Genomic DNA, 23,990 nt, shown 5'->3' with positions numbered 1-23,990 from the left:
ATGCAAACTAAAAATGCAGCTCTTGAGCCTTGATAACAGGATTCCTCAAACCTGCGTGAATGAAGTGAAATGCCGTGCTGTGATTGAGCTGTGAGACGTTATTACAGCACGGGCCAAAGATGAAAAAGGTTGATAGCCTCGAAGTCCATTGCGGGTGCAGCTCTCTGTGGGATCCTCACCTCCTCCGCTCTTGTATTGTTTCTCACTGCGGTTTTCGAGATCATTTTGAAGCCAGCGTGTCCGCCGCCTCCGCCAGCCTTTACTGTGGAGCTAATGGAGCGTGTGATGGAGGTCTGCGCTCCCGCTATGAAGCAAAGAAACTCCACAGTATTGGAAACAGTGGGACGGGGTCAGAGGAAACGGGTGAAATAGTGATAGGATTTATGGCTCTTTAGAGTAAGCCGATTATGTGGATCTGTTCATTTACAAAAGACGTTTTCACCCAGTCGTCAGTGTTGCCTTTAGCGAGTTTTCTCCGTTAAGTTTTGCTTTTAAAGGTTTTAATGTCAGAGTAAAAAATACACTGCAACTTAATACGGTCATTTCCTTTCCGGGAGACAACAGTAACAATACCTCAGTCTGGAAGTGATATACATTACAAAACTTTAGGGCCTGTTTTCTCCACTTTAGCAGCTCCTACAGACTCCAAACTTTCCAGTCTTATACTTCGAACTTCTAGCCTGATTTTGTAGGTTTTGAACCACAAAAAAACATGGCAAAATTTGCGATAGACTTTTCCCCTTCATGTCTGTGTCAGCAACCTACAGCAGAGATTTCACCTTGATGTCTCTAAATGTATTCATTTTTTCGGATATTGGAGCTGATTAGGGCTGAAACAACTAATCGATTAATCGACAACTAATCGATTACTAAAAAAGTTGTCAACTATTCCAGTAATCGATTAATCGTTTTCTAGTAAACACAGAGTAAAATTGAGTAAAAAAGACATGACAATTATGTATTTTGGATGAAAATCTACTTTGTTTTTTAAAGTTAGGGGCTGCAGTGTTTTGTACATCGTAAATTTCATAAATATCTGTCTTTGTCTCGTCCAATCAAAGCAGAATTAGCACAAAGAGCATCCTACAAACGTTTACTTTAAGTTTACTCCATCCACGTGTCCTCAAGCGGCGCCACTTTAGCTTTATGTGATAAAAAAATTGAAAAAAATACAATTTCCATGCACCTTTCACAGCCAAGCGATTAATCGATTAATCGTAAAAATAATCGGTCGATTAATCGATTACCAAAATAATCGTTAGTTGCAGCCCTAGAGCTGATACAGGAAAAAGAAAACACTATCGTACTGAACCGATACCTGTTTTGGCTCTCACCGCCTTAAAAACACAGCTTTCACCGACTAAGTAAGGATTAAACAACGAGGAGCCGTGCATTCGACGGTTATAATGCACGACGCGGAGTCAAGAACACCACGACGCGCAGTGGAGTGGTGTTACTCCGCGAAGTGCATTATAACCGTCGAATGCACGGCTCCGAGTTGTTTAATCCGCTTATACCATGGTCCCACAAACGTAACATTTATAATAAATATTTGTTTCATTTACTAAACTCACTAAATATGCCAGACCACCGGGACTATTTTATGTTGGTTATTAGCCGGTCACCGAAGGCTCGTCTCAGGGCGAGTCATTCTCCGCAGCTACGAGGATCTCAGTCAGGCTCAACGACACAACATAAGCACACGCTGCATCGCCAGAATCACAACACAACAGGACTAACCCGGCACTTTTCCGTGGAAGTAAACACCGATGTGCGGCACTCGTGGGCAGGAGTTGTTTCACTTTTACGCTGTTTAATAGATCCATGTGTTTAACCTGAAGCTAGCTAGCTAGTTCAACGAGCTCAACTGTTTATGGAAACAGCTGCGGTGGAGTCCGCTTACACCTGGCCCCCACGAACTGAAACTTTTATGATTGACTTTACTAATCCAGACAAATATGTTTAAATGCAGGATCATTTTATGTACGCCTGAAAATCATGAATAGTGCCTTAACCGTTTTCAATAGAAATGTAAAGCTCATATGTTATTAACAGTAGCTAACCTAGCTGCTCACTCTCCTCTACTTCCCATTTATCAAACATTTTGTTTTGGCCCAAAACGTTGAAATTAAACAAAATCCATCTCATACGTTCCTGTCAGTCACTAATTACGCGTTTATCTGATTCAGCTGTGTCATGCGTTGCTATGGCGACGCCCACAGCGGAGTGATATCCCAGTGATTTAACTACCGGACTACGTGTGCGGTTATACGAAAATAATGCACGCTTGTTAGCACCCACCAGCCAATCAGAATCGAGTATTCACCCAGACCATGGTATAAACTAAGTGAATATGGGCCTAGGGGGCATTTTAAAGGGCTGGACCATAGACATAATAAATAATATTATGTCTAGACTCCGCCTCCTCACTCCTCCCCGTTTGCCATAATATTTACGTTCGAGGGGAAAATCATGGTGGATTTACAGACTCCTCCTCCCCTGCTGTGACGGAGCATGTTCCTAAAAAGGGCATAAGGGCGGGATCTTTACTGTAGACTCCACCCTCGTGGCGCGTGGATCTCGGTCATAGCTGCGCCATTAGCTCTCATGCTAACGGCCTGTCAATAAAAGTCCGGCCCTCATTAATATACGAGATTTCTCAAATGTTCCTTACGGAAACTCGCCTGGTTTCTTTAATTGTGTCTAACCCAGCGTTATCACAGGAGCAATATCGTGATGAAAGTGCAATGATATCTAATGGAAAACTAGCTTGTTTTGCCGCCCACATATGGAGCTGCTGCTGCAATGGCGGCCCCGAGCGTTGTGGTCATAAAGCAACGCAACCAGCGGCCATTTGGCAGAACCTCGAGAAATCGTTTTAACCTCCGCAAACATATTTTGATCACCGCAAAATATGCTGCAGCTAGCAAAGCATGCTATAGCTATCATGCTGTTGCTAGCGGTAGCTCATCAAGGCTGGGTCAGAAACGATGATAGAAATGGTGGAGGGGCCACGTGAAATGCTTTTAAAGAATAACTGACAAAGATAAACTAAGATATTTGTGATGCACAAGTTGTAATGATCAGATCACTTTATTTTTTTAGCTGTTTATATTAATGTATAATGGCCTGTCCCAGGGATAACTGTATTTTTAAGATATAATTGATAATTGATCTGTAACATCAGCACAAGAAAAGATATGACTTTATTGATCTTAAAATGGAGAAAAGAGTCACTTTTAACCTCTTACCACCCGCCTGAACCAAATGCATTCTGTCCTCTTTGGCCATTATATAGGTCTGTGTAACACCTCGTTTGAAAGCTAAGACCCACAAAACTGATCTTTTTCCTCGCGTTGTTGCTGTGTTGTGTCACCTTTTTTATGTTGTTTTTTTTTTGGTCACATTTTTGTTGAGTTTTGGCACTTTTAGGTTGAGTTTTTGTCACATTTTTGTTTAATTTTTGTCATTTTTTTTGTCATTTTGGTTGAATTTTTCTCACTTTTTGGTTTAATTTTTGTCACATTTTTGTTGAATTTTTGTCACATTTTTGTTGAATTTTTGTCATTTTTTGTCATTTTTTGTTGAATTTTTGTCACTTTTTGGTTGAATTTTTGGTGAATTTTTGTCACTTTTTGGTTGAATTTTTGTCACATTTTTGTTGAATTTTTGTCACATTTTTTGTTGAATTTTTGTCATTTTTTGTCATTTTTTGTTGAATTTTTGTCACTTTTTGGTTGAATTTTTGTTGAATTTTTGTCACTTTTTGGTTGAGTTTTTGTCACATTTTTGTTGAATTTTTGTCTCTTTTTTGTTGCGTTTACATCCTTGTTTTCTTCTCATTTTTTGTGGCTGTTTTGGTGCTTTTTTCCCCAAGAAGCTTTTTGATTAGGGTAAAGCCAAACTGGAGAAAATGGGATCCGTTCAGGTGGGAGTTAAGAGGTTAAGAAAGTCTCTTGGTATCGGTTAATATCGGATATCGGCACATACTCAAACCCCTTGTATCGTTATCGGTATCGGAAGCAAGAAAGCTGAATCGGTGCATCTCTAGTTAACAGCAGGATTAATCTAACCTCTGAAAAGCATGACATGTAAATAAAATGTGCCATAATGAAGAAACAGAGGCTCCATCGGCCCGGTCTCATAGAAAACTTTCATTCGTGGTTTCTTTTTTGCTCATTCACTGTTTGCTCTGTTTGCACTACTATAAAAAAAACACCCATAAACACCAAGCTTTCATCAAAAAATGAGTTCCGATTCGTCTTAATTGAAAGCGCCGCGGTCACGAACGCCACATCGCCGGGGTGAAAGCAACTCGGCGCAGGTCAGAGGGGGGCGTGGCCACATGTCGATCCTTCGCTCTCGGATGTGTGACTAACGAGCGTTTCCAGCAGCGATAGTTCAGAAATGTGCGGAACATAAAGCCCTCGCTCAGATCACATCGCAGAGGGAGGCGGCCGCAGAACGCCAGCGCCGACAAACCGCTCTATAAATGTGTGTCTTTGAGGCCGTGCAGCGGGAAATGCGCCGCATGGTGCCGGGAAACGCTCTGATACCATCATGTGATACGCAGGCTCTCCATTTAGCCATGAGGAATAACTGTGTGTGTGTCCTGTGCGTTTCTTCCCTCACAGTCACACAGTTATACAGGACGCTGCGTCGTGACACTTTCCCCGAACACGGCGCTCTGCTTTCTGCACGAGCACCTCATTTAAAGGGATATTTCAGGATTTTTGACATAGGGCCTCATTTCCTAGTTATCCAGAGTGTTGCTGATTTCTGGAGATCATTTTTTTTGTAATTCATGCAGTTCTTATGTTTGAAGAGTTTCGTGGCGCTAGGCTAATGCAAGGCTAGCGCATTTCTATGGTATCAGCTAGCCTGCATTAAAAACAGTGTGACCCGCTCCACAGAGCACCTGAGGCAAATCACTTATAACACCAGACTAACCATATAAATGTCTGTGTCCATAGAATCATTTAAAATAACTTGAGCAGCATCAGCTTTGTGGTTGTATAAGCTATGCAGCGGCGGAGTGATCTGCTAGAAAATAGTCCCTCAAAATGTGATCATTCATGTGATGCAGGTCAGTTATAATAGTAATAATAATAATGCATTGGTTTTATGTGGCGCGTTTCTGGACACTCAAAGACGCTTTACATTGCACTATTCGTTCACTCCATACTCGGTGGTGGTAAGCTACTATTGTAGCCACAGCTGCCCTGGGGTAGACTGACGGAAGCGAGGCGACCAGTCTCCGCCATCGGCCCCTCCGACCACCACCAACCACTCACTCACTCACTACATTCGCTAGGCTTCCTGGTGTTACCAAACGGTCTCCCATCCAAGTACCGACCAGGCCCTTCCCTGCTTAGCTTCCAAGGTCTGACGGGATTGGGCAGAGCAAAGGCGGTATTCCAAACATTACTCTATGGACACAGACATTTATATGGTCAGTCTGGTGTTATAAGTGATTTGCCTCAGGTGCTTTGTGGAGCGGGTCAGACTGTTTTTAATGCAGGCTAGCTGATACCATAGAAATGCGCTAGCCTTGCACTAGCCTAGCGCCACGAAACTCTTCAAACATAAGAACTGCATGAATTACAAAAAAAAATATCTCCAGAAATCAGCAACACTCTGGATAACTAGGAAATGAGGCCCTATGTCAAAAATCCTGAAATATCCCTGTGTGTCCTCTTTGTGTGACCCATTCATCAATGCTGTTACGCTACAAAACAATACAGGCCGACCGTATCCTGCTTTGACACAAAGAAACAAACTAACTCTTTGCAGATGAAAAAACGGAACTAAGTCAAATCCAGTCTTTTATGGTTCACAGAAAAAATCACTCAAACACGAATGATTTATATAGAAAAATCAATGCACCGACTCAGCCTGATTTATTATGACTAGATTAGGGCTGGGCGATAAATCAAAGTAATTAAATTCATTCATACTTCTAAAAACAGATGATGTGGAAAATGGCTAAATTGTACAAATCATGTCCGCCTCTTCAGACACTCTTAGAACTGTTTTAGAAAATGACTCCAGTGGAACCAGAGACGTTCTAACATCTCTGCTGCTTCACACAGGCTTATGTGCCCTTCTCTCACGCTGAGCCGCTCTGAGCTGCCGCTGCTGCAGCGTTTAACTCCGCCCCTTTCCCCTTGAATCTCCATGGAGACGGCTGTCTCCACTTTTGAGTGCCAAAAGTGAAAAACTTGCTTTTACGTTGTTATTTATTTTAGTTTTATTTATTGTGAAACTAGACACTCTAATACACCTACATACAAAACCACATATATGTGGTTTTGTAGCTCTGTGATGAACAGAGGGGAAATAAATGATGATCAAAACTTGAAAGCTGCAAAGCTGCAAACACGACACTTCTCTCTCGCTCTGGAGCGTTTGACAAAGCAGAGCAGCGGTTAATGGGTAAAATCGGTCCAAGGACGACTGAGAAACATCCTGTTAAAGTCTTCAATCCAGAACCAGGCAGTTTAAATGCACACGCCATAAAAAGAGATCGAGAACACGCGTGTTTCAAAACATGTTGTTGGAAATTGACTTGAAACAAATATATTTAGGCATTTGCCTCTTCACATAACGCTAGTGTCTGAGGAGAGAGGAGCAGAGTGTTTCATAAAAGAAGCATCATCTCTGATCAGTGATCATAACTAGATTCAAGATTCAAGAATCAAGAAGGGAGGAGACTGCGGAATCTACGGGTCAGTTCCAGTCGACTGAGGAACAGTTTCGTACACAAAGCCATCGGGAAGCTGAACTCCCTAACCTCCCTCCCACACCTCTTCCCCCTCCCCCCGCTCCACAATCAAGGATGAGAGAAACAGAATTTCACATGGTTTGACAAATAAAAAATCTTGAATTTTGAATGAAAAATGGTCTGGATTGTTGGCACTTTACAGCTAAATCCCCAAAACAGTGCGGCCTCAGTGTGCTAAAATCCACTCTAAAGCCCACCGGCAGCCAATGCAAACTGGTGTGACGCTCTCACGTCGACGCATTCCAGTTAAAAGTCGAGCTGCAGAATTTTGGACGAGCTGCAGCCGAGAAAGTGCATGTTGGCTCAGCCCACAATAAAGTGCATTTCAATAATCCAGCCGTGCTGTCACAAAAGCCCGACAGTCTCAAAGTGCTGCTGCGTTAGAAAAGGCTTCAGTTTCGCAAGTTTCCTTAACTGAAAAAAGCTTGATTTGGGTTGGAATAAACTTGGACGCCCAAATCAGTCACCACTGGCTTCATAAAATCCTCTAAAAACCCAAGTGAAGGGGATCCCATCAACACAACCAAGTTCCAAGACGGGGTAAAATCAGGCAAAATACTGTCGTCCAGCCAAAACTGGACACTTGACAACTCAGACCGTGAGGATCACACAATGGTGCTTCAATTGATAAAACCAAACTTTGACAGCATCTTTTAAGATCCATATTTGCATTTTCTAACCAACAAAATGTAAGATGTTGTGACGATGTGTTCGAGGTCATCTGTACAAAAGCGTGACAGCTCGGTGTAACTGACGAAAATCCGGCTGGGACTTACTTGAGCACGTGCGTGGAGCCGTTGATCTGCGTGGCCGTGCACGGCGCCGTCCCCAGGATGGACGGTCTCCGGTAGCGCTTCCTCCCGCAGCACAGGATGATCAGGAAGGCACGGCGAAACGACTTGTTCAGGAACGCGTACAGGATGGGGTTCAGCATGGAGTTTATATATCCCAGCCAGAGGCAGGCGGCCCAGAGCTGCTCCGGCACCGTGTAGCCGATGAACGGGTCCACCACGTTCGTCACGAAAAAGGGCGCCCAACACAGGCAGAAGCAGCCCATGATTATACACAGCGTCTTGGCCGCTTTGGTCTCTGTCCTCATCCTGTGATTCCGCTGGTGGTCGGCAGAGTCCACGGCGGTGCTGTTGGCCCCGCCCGCCCGCTGGAGCATGGAGATCTGGAGCGCGTGGGCCCGGGCCGTGACGTAGATCCGCTGGTAGGCCAGGACCATGAGCACCAGGGGGATGTAGAAGGCCACCACGGAGCAGGTCAGGGCGTACGGTTTGTTGACCATGAAGACGCAGGACGTGGAGTTGCTGCCCTCGCTGTAGCGCCGCTCCTCGATCTGGGGGAGGAGAGGAGGTCACGGGGAATGAAAAGGCAGAGGCGGGTCTCCGTGAGGCGGTACAGATCAAAAAAGAACACAGTAATTGGGCAAAACTTAGGGCGAGACGCTGCAGGTGAGGTTTTTTTCTACTTCTTCTTACTTTTGCTGAATATTCCTTATATAAACATGAGAGAAAATGTACTGCAAGTTTTCTGTCATTTTATGTTCTCATATAAATATAAGGCATTGGAAGAGCAAGATTTAAATGTATGGTTTTACTTTAGGCCACCACGGTAAACAGTGAATGATGGAAAAGCCTCCACACTTTCTCCAAAAAGACGTTTCAATCCAAAAGGATCTTCCTCAGGTCACGAGCTGGTTTTATTTTATTGACATATTAGGAACAGAGGGGATTTTGGAGGTTTAGTTTTAATCAAAGTTAATCAAAAGGGAGAAAAAACCTGTAAAAACTCACATTTTGCCTTGTTTTCGTGTGTGTGTTCAAAGCTGAATTAGTCAGGCTGTTAAAAAATGTGTAGAGTGCCTTAAAGGAACAGGCCACTGTTTTCCCAGACTGAGATATGTTCTTACCAGAGCTTAGACGAGTTGATGCGTACCTGTCTGGTCTATGTGTGTGCCCTCAGTCACGCAAAAAGACCAAAGATGTTGTTAGCATTTAGCCTCTCCCAGTATATTCCTATAGCTACAAACAGGGGTGAAGTCAGAAGCGACCAGGCTCTTTCACACACACAAAGACCAGACAGGTACGGATCAAGAACATATCTCAGTATGGAAAAACAGTGGCCTGTTCCTTTAAGTGGCTATTTTGTTGCATGAGTGGAGCAAAGTTTTGTACGGCACATTTCTCTGCTTGTCCCAGACACAAAATGACCATATTTGGATTTTAGCATCATCGTGGACACCCTTTAGGACACGTGGATGGAAAATCTGTCAATATTTGTGAATGAAAACTCATGGGACAGACGGCTTTGCGAAGCGACGTAGTAGCTACTTCCTGTTTACCTCTGGCTCGCTCACAACAAAACGTCATGAGGGTTAGTTTTGTCTTTCTTATACTCTGACATGAAAACTAAGATGTTAAAGGGACTATACAGAGTTTAAAAATGTTAAAATTGTGCATTTTCCTCCCCCTACATGTTCCAGCCATGTCCTAATGTGTAGAATGAGCTCAGACCTGTTCACCACAACTGCCTCTGAAATCCTGCGCTGTCACTCCTTAACTCCCACCTGAACCGAGCACATTTTCTCCAGTTTGGCTTTACCCCAATCCAAAAGCTTCTGGAAAAAAGGTGTGAAAATAGCGACAGAACTGAGACGAAAACAATGATGAAAATGTGACAAAAATGTGAGAAAACATTCACAAAAAATGACAAAAATGTGAGAAAAATTTGACAAAAAAATGACAAAAATGACCAAAAATTGACAAAAAATTGACAAAAAAGTGGCAAAAATGTCACAAAATTTGACAAAAAATGTGACAAAAAATAGATGGAAAAATTACAACAACAAAAAATTACAAAAATAAGCTGAATACCCCAAAAAATTATGGGAAAAAAATCTGATGACGTGCGGAAAAAGATCCATTTAGATGAGTTTTGTAGATCTTAGCTTTCAAATGAGGCGTTGCACTGGCCTACAGGATTTGGGTAAAGCTGAACTGGAGAAAATGCCCTCAGTTCAGGCGGGAGTTAAGAGGTTAAGCAAGAAAACTCACTAGAAATCTCCACATTCACCACTGTGTGAAAAATCTATATTTTCTCCTGCCGTGTCTTGCCTTAAAAGTGTAATGTTTGGGCTTTAAAATAGAACAAAAACAGCATAACATTTGACTTGCTGCTCCCTGTGATACCTGGCATAAAAATCACTATATTAGCAATTACATGACTTTTACCTGTCCTGTTGAAGCTCCATGTCGGTCACAATGAGTTTGAAGATTAACCTATTTCAGTATTGCCTGAAAAGCCTTTTGTTTTATCGACTGATTCCATGACAGTAGTGCTCAATGAAAGTGAATGCACCAAAACTAACAATTTAAGATGTATTTGCACCGGTTTGTTCACACAATAATCGAGTCGTACTTTCCTATTTCCCTTGTTTTGTCAGGACTGAACAAGCGTAATGACTAGAGAACCGTGAAGTGACGCTATATTTAGAGCCGCTGCTGCCATGATAAATCCCCGTGTCCCTCTCCAGTGTAAACCCGGCTTTGTAGTAACGTCGCCTGAACGCTCCGCTCATTCATAAAAGCCGCCAGACTCCAGGGGGCGCCACATTGATCTGCTCTGTGAAGAGGAGGGTCATGTCCACGGGTTAAAGCAGACGTTACCGCTCTGCTCTCTCTAAGGACGCGCTCACACGGGCCGGGAGCGGGCCGCCGGGCCGGGAGCAGGCCGCCGGGAAGATGAATGGGCTTCTTTTACGACAATATGACCAAAGACAGTGTAAAAAAAAGGCCTAGAATGTGCAATAAGTCTGCAACATGTCCCAGTGGAGCTACTTCTACTGCTTTATTTTACCAGGAAAGTCTACACGAAACAATGACGCAATAGAATATGCTGATACATATCATTTCCTTGGTGTCATTCTTGACCACAAACTAAATCTTTATCCAGTTTACATCCTAACTCTCTGTTTTTAAATCATGTATATCGTAAGATATCGATTGCTTACAAACAATATCCAAAAAATGTTCAGCTATAGAGACGGCAAATATAATCTGCAAGGTCCAGTGAGCTTTAAGAAGCTCACTGGACCTCCAAACAACATCCACAGGCTAAAATTGGACCACATAATAAAAAGACTTGAATTGAGAACATGAAAAAGTCTAAGGCAAGAAAAGTCATTCTTGTTCCTTTGGCAGTAAGACGAGATCATCCAATCCTCCTCAAAATCAAACAAATTGCAATAATTCAGGCAATGTTAGGTCTTTCTTCCAGTAAAGTGACCCATCACAACCAAAAAAACACTGAATCCAGATGAAAACACACCTCTCAAAATCCGTTATGTAAATGAACCGATACATCACGAACCCTGGTTCCAGCCTCAAAAACAGTGCCTCCCTCGCCAGCATTAACCTCTGGGCCCCATTGGTCGCCGTCTGAACACTTGGAGGACCTCGGAGCGTTGTGATTGGTCCGCGCGCGTTGGCAGGTCGGACGGGCATCGCTGGGGTTTAAAGAGTCCGGAGCTCCTGTCAGGCTGCGTTTCTCCACGGGGCTAATTAGAACGAGAGGACACTGTTTGTCCTGGCACAGATCTGGACGGCGGTGTTTATGCCTCGTCTGAAAGGTCAGAGGTCAAAGTCAGTGGGTAAACATAACGCAGCCTGTGTGTCGACTCAGGCTTCATGAAGTCCTTAATTGGGAGGCAAACGTGTTGTTGAGAACCAAGATGAGGTTGTAGAGACGGTAGTGACGGTAGGGTCTAGTTGGAGACTTGTTCAGGTGGTCTCCAACTAGTCTCCAGGTCGGTGAGATTGGCCCTTAAATCAGGATCGTAGGAGAACCGAGAAGGAGAACCTGCAAAACTCTCCACAACTGCGCTCACTCTTATTTTCGCAGGTCTCAAGACTTCACCAACGTTAACCGGCTGAAACTGATTGTAAAGCAAGTTCAAAGACTTAAATGTGCGTCTGAATCGAGCAAATGATGAGGTCTAAGCCCAAACCGGATGTGCGTCAGCGTCCGCCATGATAAGAAGTGTCCGAATTGTGCCATCAGTGAGGAAGGAGGTGGAAAAGGAGCCTGTGGCTGCGTTCGAAACCATCAAATTATGACCTCTAAGCGCTAACGTTAGCAACTGATCCTTAACCTTTCATGGGGTCGACTGTTTTAGTGAACTAGAGCTTCAGCAGCGTAATTTCCAATTCGACCGTCCTTACCCAGGGGAAGGGGAAGTGACATCACCGACAGCAGCTGTTCTTCTTCTTTAAGGTTATTGGTGGAGTGCAGGCCAAACAAAAGCGCACCTAGTGTCCAACAACAACACAGTGTCCAAATAAAGACATTTAAAGGAACAGGCCACCGTTTTTCCAGACTGAGATATGTTCTTACCTGAGCTTATACGAGCTCTTTTGTGCCTGTCTGGTCTTCACGCGTGCAGACAGCGTTAGCATTTAGCCTCTCCTCCTCTCCTCCTCTACTCTATTTCTCCAAAACAGGTGAAGATAGAAGCTACCAAGCTCTTCCATGTTTTCACTAGTTCAATATGGTTACGTGAAGTGTTACACGATAAAGTATAGTTACACAAAACTAAACAATGTGGATTTTCTAAGCGGATAAAAAGGTGCCAGGAGTAGTTCGGCGTCCGCACAGTAAAGTGAAGATATTACTACGCAGATGTGGAAGTACTCCTGGTATTATTACGCCTTACAATATAGTTCCCCTTTTTATCCGCTTAGAAAATCCACATTTTGCAGGTGAATAGGAAAAAAAAAAAAGTAGAGCTATCAATTTGAAACTTTACAGATATAATAAATATGAGAAAAAAAATGTATCGCACTTTTTCTGTCATTTTATGTTTTCATATAAAATTAAAGGCATTTTGAGCATTAAAATGGCCAAAATTGCCTATATTTTGGGCAACAAAATCAAAATAATGATTTGAACCAGATTAAAATTGATGGTTTTATTTTATTGACATATTAGTAACTAAGATTTTTTCAGAGGGGATTTTGGATATTTTGTTAGTTTTTCAATAAACTAATGATCAGTGAAAAAATCTGTAAAAACTCAAATTCCGCCTGTTTTTTTGGTTTCAAAGTTGAATAAATCAGGCTAGGAATTAGATATTAAAAAAATCCCTCTGAAAAAACCTTCAAAATATTGTTAGGTCTCAGACTGGAAAGTTTGGAGTCTGTGGGAGCTTCTATAAGGGCTCAGGCTCTGCCCGAGTGCGGCTTCTCTCATTCAGAGAAAACCAGCCCTAAAGTTTTAGTGCGCATGCGCGGCCCGTTCTTCGACTTTTCCGCACCAGGCCTGACCGGGCCTCTCGTAGGAGGAAAAATACCATATTTGAGTGAAATCGTCATCACGGGGACCCTTCGCAGGACACGTGGATGTAAAATCTGTCAACATTTATGAATGAAAACCCGCGGGAAAGACGGCATTTCTACGCGGCGCAGCAGCTACTACCGCCTCGCAGACAAAACCTCATAAAATAAACATCATGCGGGGTGAGTTTTGTCATTTTTATTCTCTGACATGAAAACTAAGATGTAAAGGGAGGAAAATAGATAAAAATCTCCACTTCGACCACTGCGTGAAAAATCAATACTTTCACCTGCCGTGTCTCGCCTTGTCTCGAGAAAACGTGGAAGAGCTTGGTCGCTTCTATCGTCACCTCGTTTGGCGCTATAGAGGAGGAGAGGCTAAACGTGGCACGCATGACGACCAGACAGGTACACATGAACTCTGAAGCAGCCAAATTGTCTAAGCTCTCAGTTGAACTATCCATCGTAGCAAAGGTTTTCAGAAAGTCATCACCTATGCAGGTTTGATGCAGTATACGAGCAGTCGCCACTGTATTGTTTTAAAAAGTCAGATTTCTTTTAACCTCTTAACTCCCCCTGAACATGTTTTCTCCTGTTCTCCAAATTCTCCAAATCTGAAAGCTTCAAACGAGAAGAAAATGAGGATGAAAACGCAACAAAAAAAACGCTAAAAAGTGACCAAAAGAAGCGCCAAAAATGACAAAAACTCAACAAAAAAGTGACAAAAGAGCAACAAAAAAAATCCAGCAAAAAAAGAAAAAAATCCAGCAGAAAAATGACAAAAATCCAGCAGAAAAAAGACAAAAATCCAACAAAAAAAATGACAAAAATCCAGAAAAGTAATAAAAAGTGACAAAAACTCATAAGGGAAATAAAACAATGGCTAAGAGGAGAGAATGCATTTGTTTTTTGCGGGTGGTAAGAGGTTAATATAAAAATCTAGACTCTATTCCAAGCCTGTATATACGACGACAGATCCATTTAATTGCTTTCAGAAGTTTATGCTGTTTATATACATTTATGAAAGCTTCAGTCTCTGGTGAAGTTCATTCAGAGACCGTGACAGAGAACGTTACAGCCTCTATGAGCCCAAAATAATAATCAATCAAACTTTATCCTTGTCAGGCTGCAACACAATAACAATGAGAAGAGCATGAGTTTTTCCTGAAGCCATCGAAGGCATCCCTGTCCTCCGTGCCGTGTGTTTACCGAGCCTCCGCTGTCACTACAAAACAAGACGTCAGACTAAACACGCGGTAATTCTCATAATTAAAACCTTCCATTTGTTTACGCCTTTGAACATGTCACAAACCGAAGCCAAAGTGACCCCAAAACCACCAAACTGTCCTGCATTTTATTAAAAGCATGTCGTCATTGTCCTCTGTTTGGAAACACAATACTCGAGTCCATTGTATGAGCATTACCGTGTTGTTTAGCCGTGTGTCGGTGTCAGCGACCTGCCTCTGTCTCTGCTCTCTGTAAACGGTGCATTCAGGACCGCGTTCGTGTGGGACATAATTGTTTTCTGCTTTCAGGAGTGAGGATTGTCACGTTGGCTCCGGCTCAACATGAAAACATGAGTCAGACTGTCCTCGAAAAAACAATGGGCCGAACTGATGGAGACTCACCAACACTGGGACAGGGACAGGAAGTAAGTCGACCAATGAAAGAGCTCGATGACTAGAGCAATAACACAGCATTGAGCCGGGATTCGAACTGCCAACCCCTCGGTTAGTGGTTCGCTCACTGTTGCTCAGAGTGTGAGAGTTTAGTTTACAAAAGAAACATCTGACCAGGGCTGGGTACCCTTCGTTTTTTTCCGATACCACTACTTTAACAATACCAATGCCTTCACGGTACTTTTTTCGATACCTATGTTTTTTTAATTGAATTGAAACAATGTGGATCGGAAAAAGTCCAAAAACAGCACAACAGAAAGAACACAGGCCGCAGCAGCGCCACCTGTAATGCTTTACAGTTTTACTTCAGATAAACCTTTCTAAACTCACTGAGCTGTTCGATAAAAGTGAAAACTCCACACGTCAAAGATCTGCTACATAGTGAGAGCGCTCGCCCTGTCACTAATCATTTACCAAAACTGTTCCAAAAATGTCTAATGCAGAGTGAGCGCTCACTTTATCCACAAACTATCTTTGATCTGCTCCTCCGGTGCAGCTGGAGTTTAGTAACAACTGCAGTAACTTCAGGCTCTGGGGCTAAAGCTAAAGCTAAAGCTAAAGACCATGTGTTTCTTGTTGTCACTGCTTTATCTTTGTCTAAGAGTCTAGTTTCTTATTCAGTCCAGGTTTAGTTCTGGGTTTTAACCAGTTTTCTGTAAGTCCTGGTTTAGTCCTGGCTCAGATGCGGCTCTGTCATCTCTGATAATGACTGAAGTGTTGGTAAGTTATAGCTTTGCTTCGCTTTAAAGGGGCTAGATGCAAGTTGGCCATTTTATACTCACTACTGCCACCTCAGGTCATACGTGTAACTGCAGCTTCTATATTAAGCTCGTGCATGACGGCACTTCAGACCAGAAGTAACGCCTTTCTGATTGACAGTGCAGGATTTCAGAGGCAGTTGTGGTGAACAGGTCTGAGGACATGGCTGGAACATGTAGGGGGAGGAAAATACATCATTTTGACATTTTTAAACTCTGTATAGTCCCTTTAAGAAAACATCTGCATTTGCGCTGAAGCTGCTCATGAGTTCAGGCTTTTTTAGACTCACTGTGGATCATTTATTGGTGTCTGGAGAGAAAAAGCACCAAAAATTAGTACCAAAAAAAAAAAAGTTTTTTCGATACTGCCCCCTACTGGAGCCGGTCGGTACCAAGTAGGTACCGTTTAACTGTACCCAGCCCTATGTCTGACCGACCTGCTCTAATGCAGCTGAAATCCTGAAATGTTTATATCTAATATCTAAAGGGACTTTTTCTTTTGATATATAGCATTTATATAAAGCATGCACCGGGAATTTTTTATGAGGCATTCAAGGGTTGCAGGAAATAAAACAACTACACTGTAAATTTAGTTCAATATGGAACAATAATATTAAATGCCAAATGACACAGACTTACATGAAAGTTGCAGTTCAGCAAATAAATGTGATTCTGAAAATGTTTACTTTACGACTTATTTATTCTCCTGATTAATGTGTCACACACAAGATTATTGATTCCCTGACTGACCTCACGTCTGTCTTTGAACACATCACAAGGGCAGCGTGTGGAGGAGGAGTGAGGGGAAAATAAATAAATACGATATTAAAGGTAAAGTGACTTGCAAGCTAAACAGGCCCTCAGTCCAGTCCATGATGTTCACAGAAATCAATGGTAATTAAAGCTACTTATGTTTTCAGATTAAGTGTTTCTACATTTATGATATGGTATTTTTAAAGGAAATATTTTAATATGAAAATCGCTGAAGCTGGTCATTTATACTTTATCAGTGACAATATTAAACATTATTGTATTTGTAAAGTAATAAAGCTATTTCTGACCTAAACACTACAGACCTATTACAGACCTGCTCCTGCACGACGCTCACCTGGACCCTCAGGCTTGGTTCTGTGGTGTTCAGGCGCTCTTACCAGGTGGTCGATGCCGATGCTGTTCCAGCCTTGCATGATGGGTAGGAAGGAGATGACGGTGGGGATGACCCAGCAGCCCCCGATCATCAGAGCCACCCTCATGGGGGTCATCTTGTTCCTGTAGACCAGCGGCTGGCAGCAGATGGCGTAGTACCTGCACACGCACACAGTACAGCGGTCAGAGCGGCGGGACATTTTCACTGGGACAAAATCACTTTACATTTTATTTTTATTCCAAAGTAGAAGCCAAGTTTTAGTTTCACAATCACTGTGTCGTTTTGTATCATGTAGTGTCGTGAGCAACATCTTTTGGGATTTATGTAGGCGACTACACGCTGATCCCGTGGGTGCTCCCGGGCTCGAGCACCTGCTCTGGGGCCGCACAAACTTTCTCTGCGCTGATAAAAAATTGGTTCAACAGATGTAACGTGTAAAGCACAAGAGCATCTGTTTAATTCTCTTTCACGTCCATATTGAAGTGCAACGCAAAATCATAGATACAGGCCAGTACATAACACAATACCGTTGGTGTAGCTCTGTGAGGAGAGCGTCCGGTTTATAACCAGAGGGTCGTGAGTTCGAGTCAGGTGATGGTGTTTGATGGTTTAGTTCTTTGGCATGACAGTCACCGATAAACAAAAGTAGAAATATTTCTACTGCCATATTACTGTCACAGGCACTATCCTTTATTAAAGCAGTACTAAGTAACTCTTGCCCCTAGAGGCCATGAGCGCAACTGCAGGTGTCGTAGCAAGTTACGATTACGAACATATTAATTGTCTTGCAGAGTGAATATTACGCTGACAGGAAAGACAAAGGGAGAGAGGGATATTGTACATCCAATTATACAATGGAAATATTTATTTTCACTCAAACTTTGGTGCATTGGTGGTTCCGGTCCGGTGGTAGTCAAGTTGCAAACATGGTTTTCTGGCCAGAGACACCAGGGGGCGATGAAAGACCCCCCAATCATCCCATAAACATTTGTATTACCCCCACAGGGACTACAGAAAGGATTTATTAAGGTAAACAAGTTACTTAGTGCTGCTTTAAATCTTGGTGGGAGACTTCATTTTTACATGGTTGTATCACTGATGCGTCTCATTAATTCTCATTCTTGTGTTTCTGTTCTCATTATCCAGAGCAGTTTTCCTCTTTCTGAATGATCACTCTCAGTTGTTAAACAGCTCAATCCTGACGATCAGGTTCACATTTGTGAACGAGAATCAATGAGCTCAGTCAGTGTTGAGTTCTGGCTATCGCCAGACTAAAGTCACAAGTTATATTTAGTCAGGGGACCAGTTTATGTTCTGGTAGGAGAGGTGTGGTTTACGATCGTCCAGAGTCGTTCATTGTGCTGAATGTCTCTCATGCGTCTGCTCATAGCCGTAGCCAATAGTATCATCGTATCAGATACGTTTGACGTACAAACTGTAAACCTTTGAAGTAAACACGGTCTAAAGCTTGATTGAAAGATCTGCTGCTGTCATGTTGGATCCTTAAATATTCCCCTTTATTTCTTTTTTATCCCTAAACAAACTACAAGCTTCTGTAAATCAAATAGCTCGTCTTCGTCTTGCTCCTTGTTCTGTGATTGGTCCCAAATCCATGTGAAGAGCAGCCAGGCTACCTCTTAACCCCAAACTGAGCACATGCTCTCCAGCTTGGCTTTACCCGAATCTAAAAGCTTCTTGAAAAAAGCATCAAAATAGCGAAGACGTAAAATCTTCATATAAGTAATGAAGCAACAAAAAAGCTAGAAAAAAGTAACAAAAATGCCTCATTTGGAAGCTACTTTTTAGTCTTATTTTCAAGGCTTTTCTATCCCTTTTTTGGTTAATACGTTGCCTTCATACACTTGGGAGAAAAGCAATAAAATAAGCAAAAATGAGACACAGAATGTAGACCTCATTTTAACCTTTGCTAAAGCTGATCAATATAAAACCTCCCCAATCCATAATGGACAGAACTCACAAACCATGACTGGATCAGACTTGATCAATACAAGAGGGAGAAAGACCTGTTGACAAGGTTTGTGTTCACATTATCCACATTTTCCACATTTCCTCCGCCTGAATCACACTTTTTGGCAAACATGTCTTCATCATTTTCCTCCAGAGCTAAGCGGACATTTGGAAACTCACTGAGACGAACTTTACTGATCCACAAGAGAAGTTCTGCCACAGCACAGCTCAATAACAAACCTAAAACTATATAAAGCCACGTAACCAACATGCAAACAATAAAATCAAACAAATGAATCCGAAACATGGTGTTTTTTTAACAATGTGACGCTTGTTTACTTCGCAGTTTTCCGTGAAATATACATCAGCGGGTTCTATTTTTATCCCTTTGTGCTTCCTCTGAATGGGAAACACGCGGACGACAAAGCTAAGTGTGTAAACCGCTAAATAAAACCAGTGGAAATCAGGTTGTGCACAAAGCGCGTCGATCACTGGCGGTTCCCCATTGTCTGCGTTTGGCAGGACTCCGCCGCTCTGATGCCAGCCTCGCCAGGATCTGCCAGACACCCATAATTAGCCAGACTTTTGAAACTCAAATATCCCTCCTTCACCGGCGTCGCTTTTGTTGTGGCTTGTCTTTTTCCTGGAATGTGTTACATTATTGTATCACATGGTCTGTATTTACGCATTTATCTTAAGTTCTTACTAAAGAGCAGGGCTGTCATGTGGAAGACGGTCTTTATTGACTTTTATTTGAGGTAATTGTATGTATCTCTTAGTAATGCATTTCAATTAGCCGTGTTTTTCTTTGAGACACCCAGTTTTGACATAATTTAGTCCCATTTTGATCATTTAAGACCCATTTTGTACTCCGTTTAGTCCTGAAATGACATGGCTGCTCAATCTCCTCCTACGAAGCCTCGTCCTTAAAAGGGCAGGAGGGCAGGAAACCCAGCGTGGTTAAAAAGACACATAGTCCAGGCAGTATAAACGAGGCCCAAAGCTACATAGAGAATCCTGTTTACAAAGGCTGTGTCCGAAACCATCAAATTATAGAGTCTATGTCCTAACCCAAGCTCCTGACCCTTAACCTTTCATGGGGTCATCTGTTATATCTCTATGCAGTTAGTGAACTAGAGCTTCAGCAGCATGTGCCCAATTCGACCGTCCTTACCCAGGGGAAGGGGAAGTGACATCACCAACAGCTGTTCTTCTTCTTTAAGGCTATTGGCAGACAGCAGGCAAACAAAAGCGCATGTCGCCCCCTACTGTATAGTGTCCAACTACAACATAGCGTCCAAATAAACACATTTAAGGAGAAAAAAAAAGAAAAATCCAGATGATCCATCACATTTCCCTTTAGCCTTATTTTATCTCAACAGCTGTTTCATAAAGCTACAGTAGCAAATTATCCATGCGTCTTAAGTTTCTACTAACCCCCTTTCTACCTCCCCCCTTTATTGCCCATGTATCACTAAGGGTGGGGGCAATGGGGTGGGGGGATTGGCGGCGCGGTGGCTTATGGGATGGCACATAGCTCCTAATCACCGGTTAGTTAGCATCAGAGGTCCCTATGCTAAAGTGGCTAGCTGGCTATGATACTCCTTCCTAACTGACAGCCCAACTCGGACGCTTCTTATCATGGCGGACGCTGATGCACATCCGGTTTGGCGTTAGACCTCTTACCAATCTGCTCGTTTCGGAAGGGGACAAAGTGTCTTCAGGAGTTGGTCCTGGCCAACAGGGGGTGGTATTACAGCAATGTCAGCTCCATGAGGACCAAAGAGAAGCGCTTTCTTCGACCGCTGGGGTGAACGAATGTGTTGCAGACCTTGTATTGCTGTGATTGAAATAGTTTTTGTTTTTGTTTGATGATTGTAAATTGTGCAGAAAGGCCCAAACAGAGACTGGAGCTGAAATTTAGCACTAGCTACGAGCTCCTCATGCTTTAATCCAAATGTAAACCTGTGCTGTGACCAGAGGCAGGTAATACTCAGGTACATTTGCTCACTAAGTACAAAAACTTCAGTAACTTTTTGAAGAGACTGTACTTATTAGAGTAGTTAACCACTTAACTGTCACCTTAGGGTTGTGATTAGGGTTAAAAATTATTTAGATCCAAATGTCAAAGCGTATTGACTGGAGAGCTGGCAACCTATATACCAGTGCGATACCTAATTTGAAAGCCAAGACCTTCTAGTTTCTAAAAATCTGTGTGAGATCTGTGTGAGTGAAACACAACTTGCATTTGCCGTTCTTAACCCTAATTCTTAACCCTAATTCTTAACCCTAATCCTATCCATATCCTGATTAAGTTTAACTAACCCTAACCCCCTGATCAGGGAGACAGCAGATAACAGGTTAAATAATTCAGTACTTTTTACTTCTTACTCAAGTAAAGAAATACTTGCTTGTGTCGATTTTAAAAGCTTCAAGTCGACCTGAAGTATAGTTTGTCTTTCGTTCCCCTTTTTCTTCAGAAATATATATATATATATACATTTTATCTGGTATTTTCTTTGTAAGTACCAGATAAAATGTAGGATTTTCACATTATTACAAGTTTTGTTTCTCATGGTAAAATGGTAAATGGTCTCAACTTATAAAGCACTTTTCCACCTACATTAGGCACTCAAGGCGCTTTACAGCAAGGATCCACTCACCCATTCATACTCTCATTCATACACCAATGCACGCAGACACTGGGGGCAATGTGGGTGAAGTGTCTTGCCCAAGGACACAACGACAGGGTGCACTTCCAGGAGGTGGGATTCGAACCCCTGACCTTCCGATCATGAGACGACCCGCTCTACCATCTGCGCCACTGTCGCCCTCATCATTTATGTCACAACATAAATCAAACTCATTTGTACTTGTTCTTTAGCGCCTAAACCCTCCTCTGGTTGTATCGTGAGTTGAGGAGAATTGTCTGTAATTAATGAATTTTCCCAGTGTGGGTTTGTAGTTTGTTGTTTTCAGCTGCTCTGAGGGGCGGATGAAGGTTTTCTTCTCCGCTCTTCAGTGTGGAATAGAAACACTCAAACACACGCTCTACAGTGGGTAAATTCTGAAATAAAATGGCCTTTGTATTAGATTTCCTGGGCTCTAATCTGTTTGGTGACCCACTGTGGCGGCAGCTGCGCCCCGGCCCCTCCATCGCTCCTGTCGTTTCCTCTTAAGCGCCGCCCGCCCGGCCGGCCTCGCTCCAGCGCCGCCGATACCGGGCGCTCGTCATCAGCGGCTGCTCCCGAACGTCCCGCGGGGATATTACCAGTCACTACAGAGGAGATCGGGACTGACAGCCTGTTTCATCTGCGGGGCCCGGGACGCACCGGCGTGGAGCAAAGTGGTCGCTCTCCAGTGCAGGGCTGTCGGGCCGGGACGCCGCGGGACGACTTGATCAGAGGCAAACGTATGTGACTGTGCAGATGCGAGACGGGAGGTCCATTAGCATGTATCATTTATGGACACGGCAACCTGCTGTTCACTTATGATCCAACATCACTGTGTCAGACATCTGTCCCAGGAGGGGCTCAGGGGGGGCTCAGGAGGGGCTCAGGGGGGCTCAGGGGGGGCTCAGGGGGCGCCACTGACCTTTTAACCCTCACCTACACCTGTCTAGTATTATTATCCAGGTATCCAGGCATTTTAATCTAAAAGGGGTCTTTCTGTGTGGAGTTTGCATGTTCTCCCCGTGTCTCTGGGTGCTCCGGTTTCCCCTACCACTAAAAACATGTACAATAGGCCAGGATGAATGAGAGTGTGTTTGAGAGTGCACATGGAGGACGACGGATGGAAATTAGGTCAAGGCTACAATCTGGTGTGGTGTGTTCATTAACAGGCACTGTCCCGACCAAATAAACCAACCAACTATAGGGACGCACTAGTACCACTTTATCTAAAACCGATATGAGTACTTTGATTTAAGTACTTGCCGATCACAAATACCGATATGAGTTCAAGGCATTTTCTTCAACAGACTTTATTAAGTGAATAGACGGTTTATAGACTGACTTGGTTTGTAATTAGTTAATTTACTCATTTACATTTCCTTGAGTAAAATAGGCGACACTTTTAAGAGAAGTTATATCAGAATTAAACAGATGCCATTTTATTTTATTTTTTATTCAATATTATTTTACATTTTTATTGCTCTGTCCATCATAGAGAGAACAGCTCATGTCCAAAAGCTCCTCAATGTATTTGTATTTAACAATAGTATTGAGATGTTGCTTATTACTGCAGATAAATGGTCTCTTTTCTCCTTTATTTCAGCTCCGTGTGGATTTTCCTGTGTTTATAGTAACTTATCCAGTAGCTTCAGCATTTTCATTGTTTTGCTCATTTTGGCTCAATATAAACATGCTGTTTCTCTTTATTAAGGATTTTCTGAGGACTTTTTAGTCGCTGGGTTAGTTTTTCAGATGAATTTCAGATGAAGCTCCTGGGCATAAAACGGCGTAAGAATCGCCAGAACTGTTAGCGGCTAGTTTAGCAACATTAGCAACATTAGCATCATTAGCCTGTATGTTGTAAACACTGCAGTCGCTGCAGCACTAACAACATTTAGCTCTGGTTAAATCCAGATCAGACTATGGTTTAGGGAGTGTCGTCTGTGATAAAGTCAGACCTATGTGGAATATTGGATTTACACTAAACTATTCTCCAGTTTGTTGTTATTTTCTCTCTTCAGTGGAGAGGAATGTCCTGTAGGAGCACCAGCCACACAGCAAGTGGTATCGGCTTCTGGTATCGGGACCTCATGAATGAGTACGAGTATGAGTACACACGCTTGGTATCAGCCCGACACCCAATACTGGTATCGGTGCATCCCTACAGCCAACCAAAAAAATGTGACAAAGAAGTGACGACGATTCGGAAACACAAGGAAAAATCTGTAGGTCTTAGCTTTCAAATGAGACGTTACATTGGCCCGTGGGCTGTAAGAAACTGGGTGAAGCTGAACTGGAGAAAATGCTCTCCGTTTAAGTGTGGGTTAAGAGGTTAAAAACCATAAACACTGGCCCACATTACGGAGGCAGAAGTGACAGAAGAGTCAGAGGCGATTTGCAACAAAATGCCAGAGAGTGAAAGACGTGTCTGATAAATAACTTCCAAACAACAGAGGAAAGCTCCTTCAGTCCTGTGTCCCTGTGTTATCCCTGTGTTCTGACAGTGTTGACCTCTTTCTCGTCACGTACGCACTTCAGCGCTTGGCCCCGGTCTCTGAGGCGGACGACAAATAAATAAAATCTCCATGAAAACGTCAGCGGCACGAACGTTCCTCTCAGGTCAAAGGGAGCGGGGGAACATTGGAGA

At 42.9% G+C, this 23,990-nt stretch overlaps 1 protein-coding gene across 1 annotated transcript in view; it reads right to left on the bottom strand.

Annotated features, from left to right (window-relative positions):
- Window positions 1–23,990, bottom strand: part of htr4 (5-hydroxytryptamine receptor 4) — a 356,392-nt gene that overhangs the window by 133,556 nt on the left and 198,846 nt on the right. The window contains exons 5-6 of the mRNA XM_079556259.1: window positions 16,708–16,861; window positions 7,561–8,126 (exon numbers count right to left, since the gene is read on the bottom strand). Coding sequence (XP_079412385.1) covers window positions 7,561–8,126; window positions 16,708–16,861 — 720 coding nt within the window. The remainder of the gene's footprint in view (window positions 1–7,560; window positions 8,127–16,707; window positions 16,862–23,990) is intronic.

This window comes from Gobius niger (assembly GCF_951799975.1).
Source record: "Gobius niger genome assembly, chromosome: 5".
Classification (NCBI taxonomy): domain Eukaryota; kingdom Metazoa; phylum Chordata; class Actinopteri; order Gobiiformes; family Gobiidae; genus Gobius; species Gobius niger.
The sequence above is the reverse complement of the archived record's forward strand: the minus strand, read 5'-3'. Positions and strand labels throughout refer to the sequence as shown.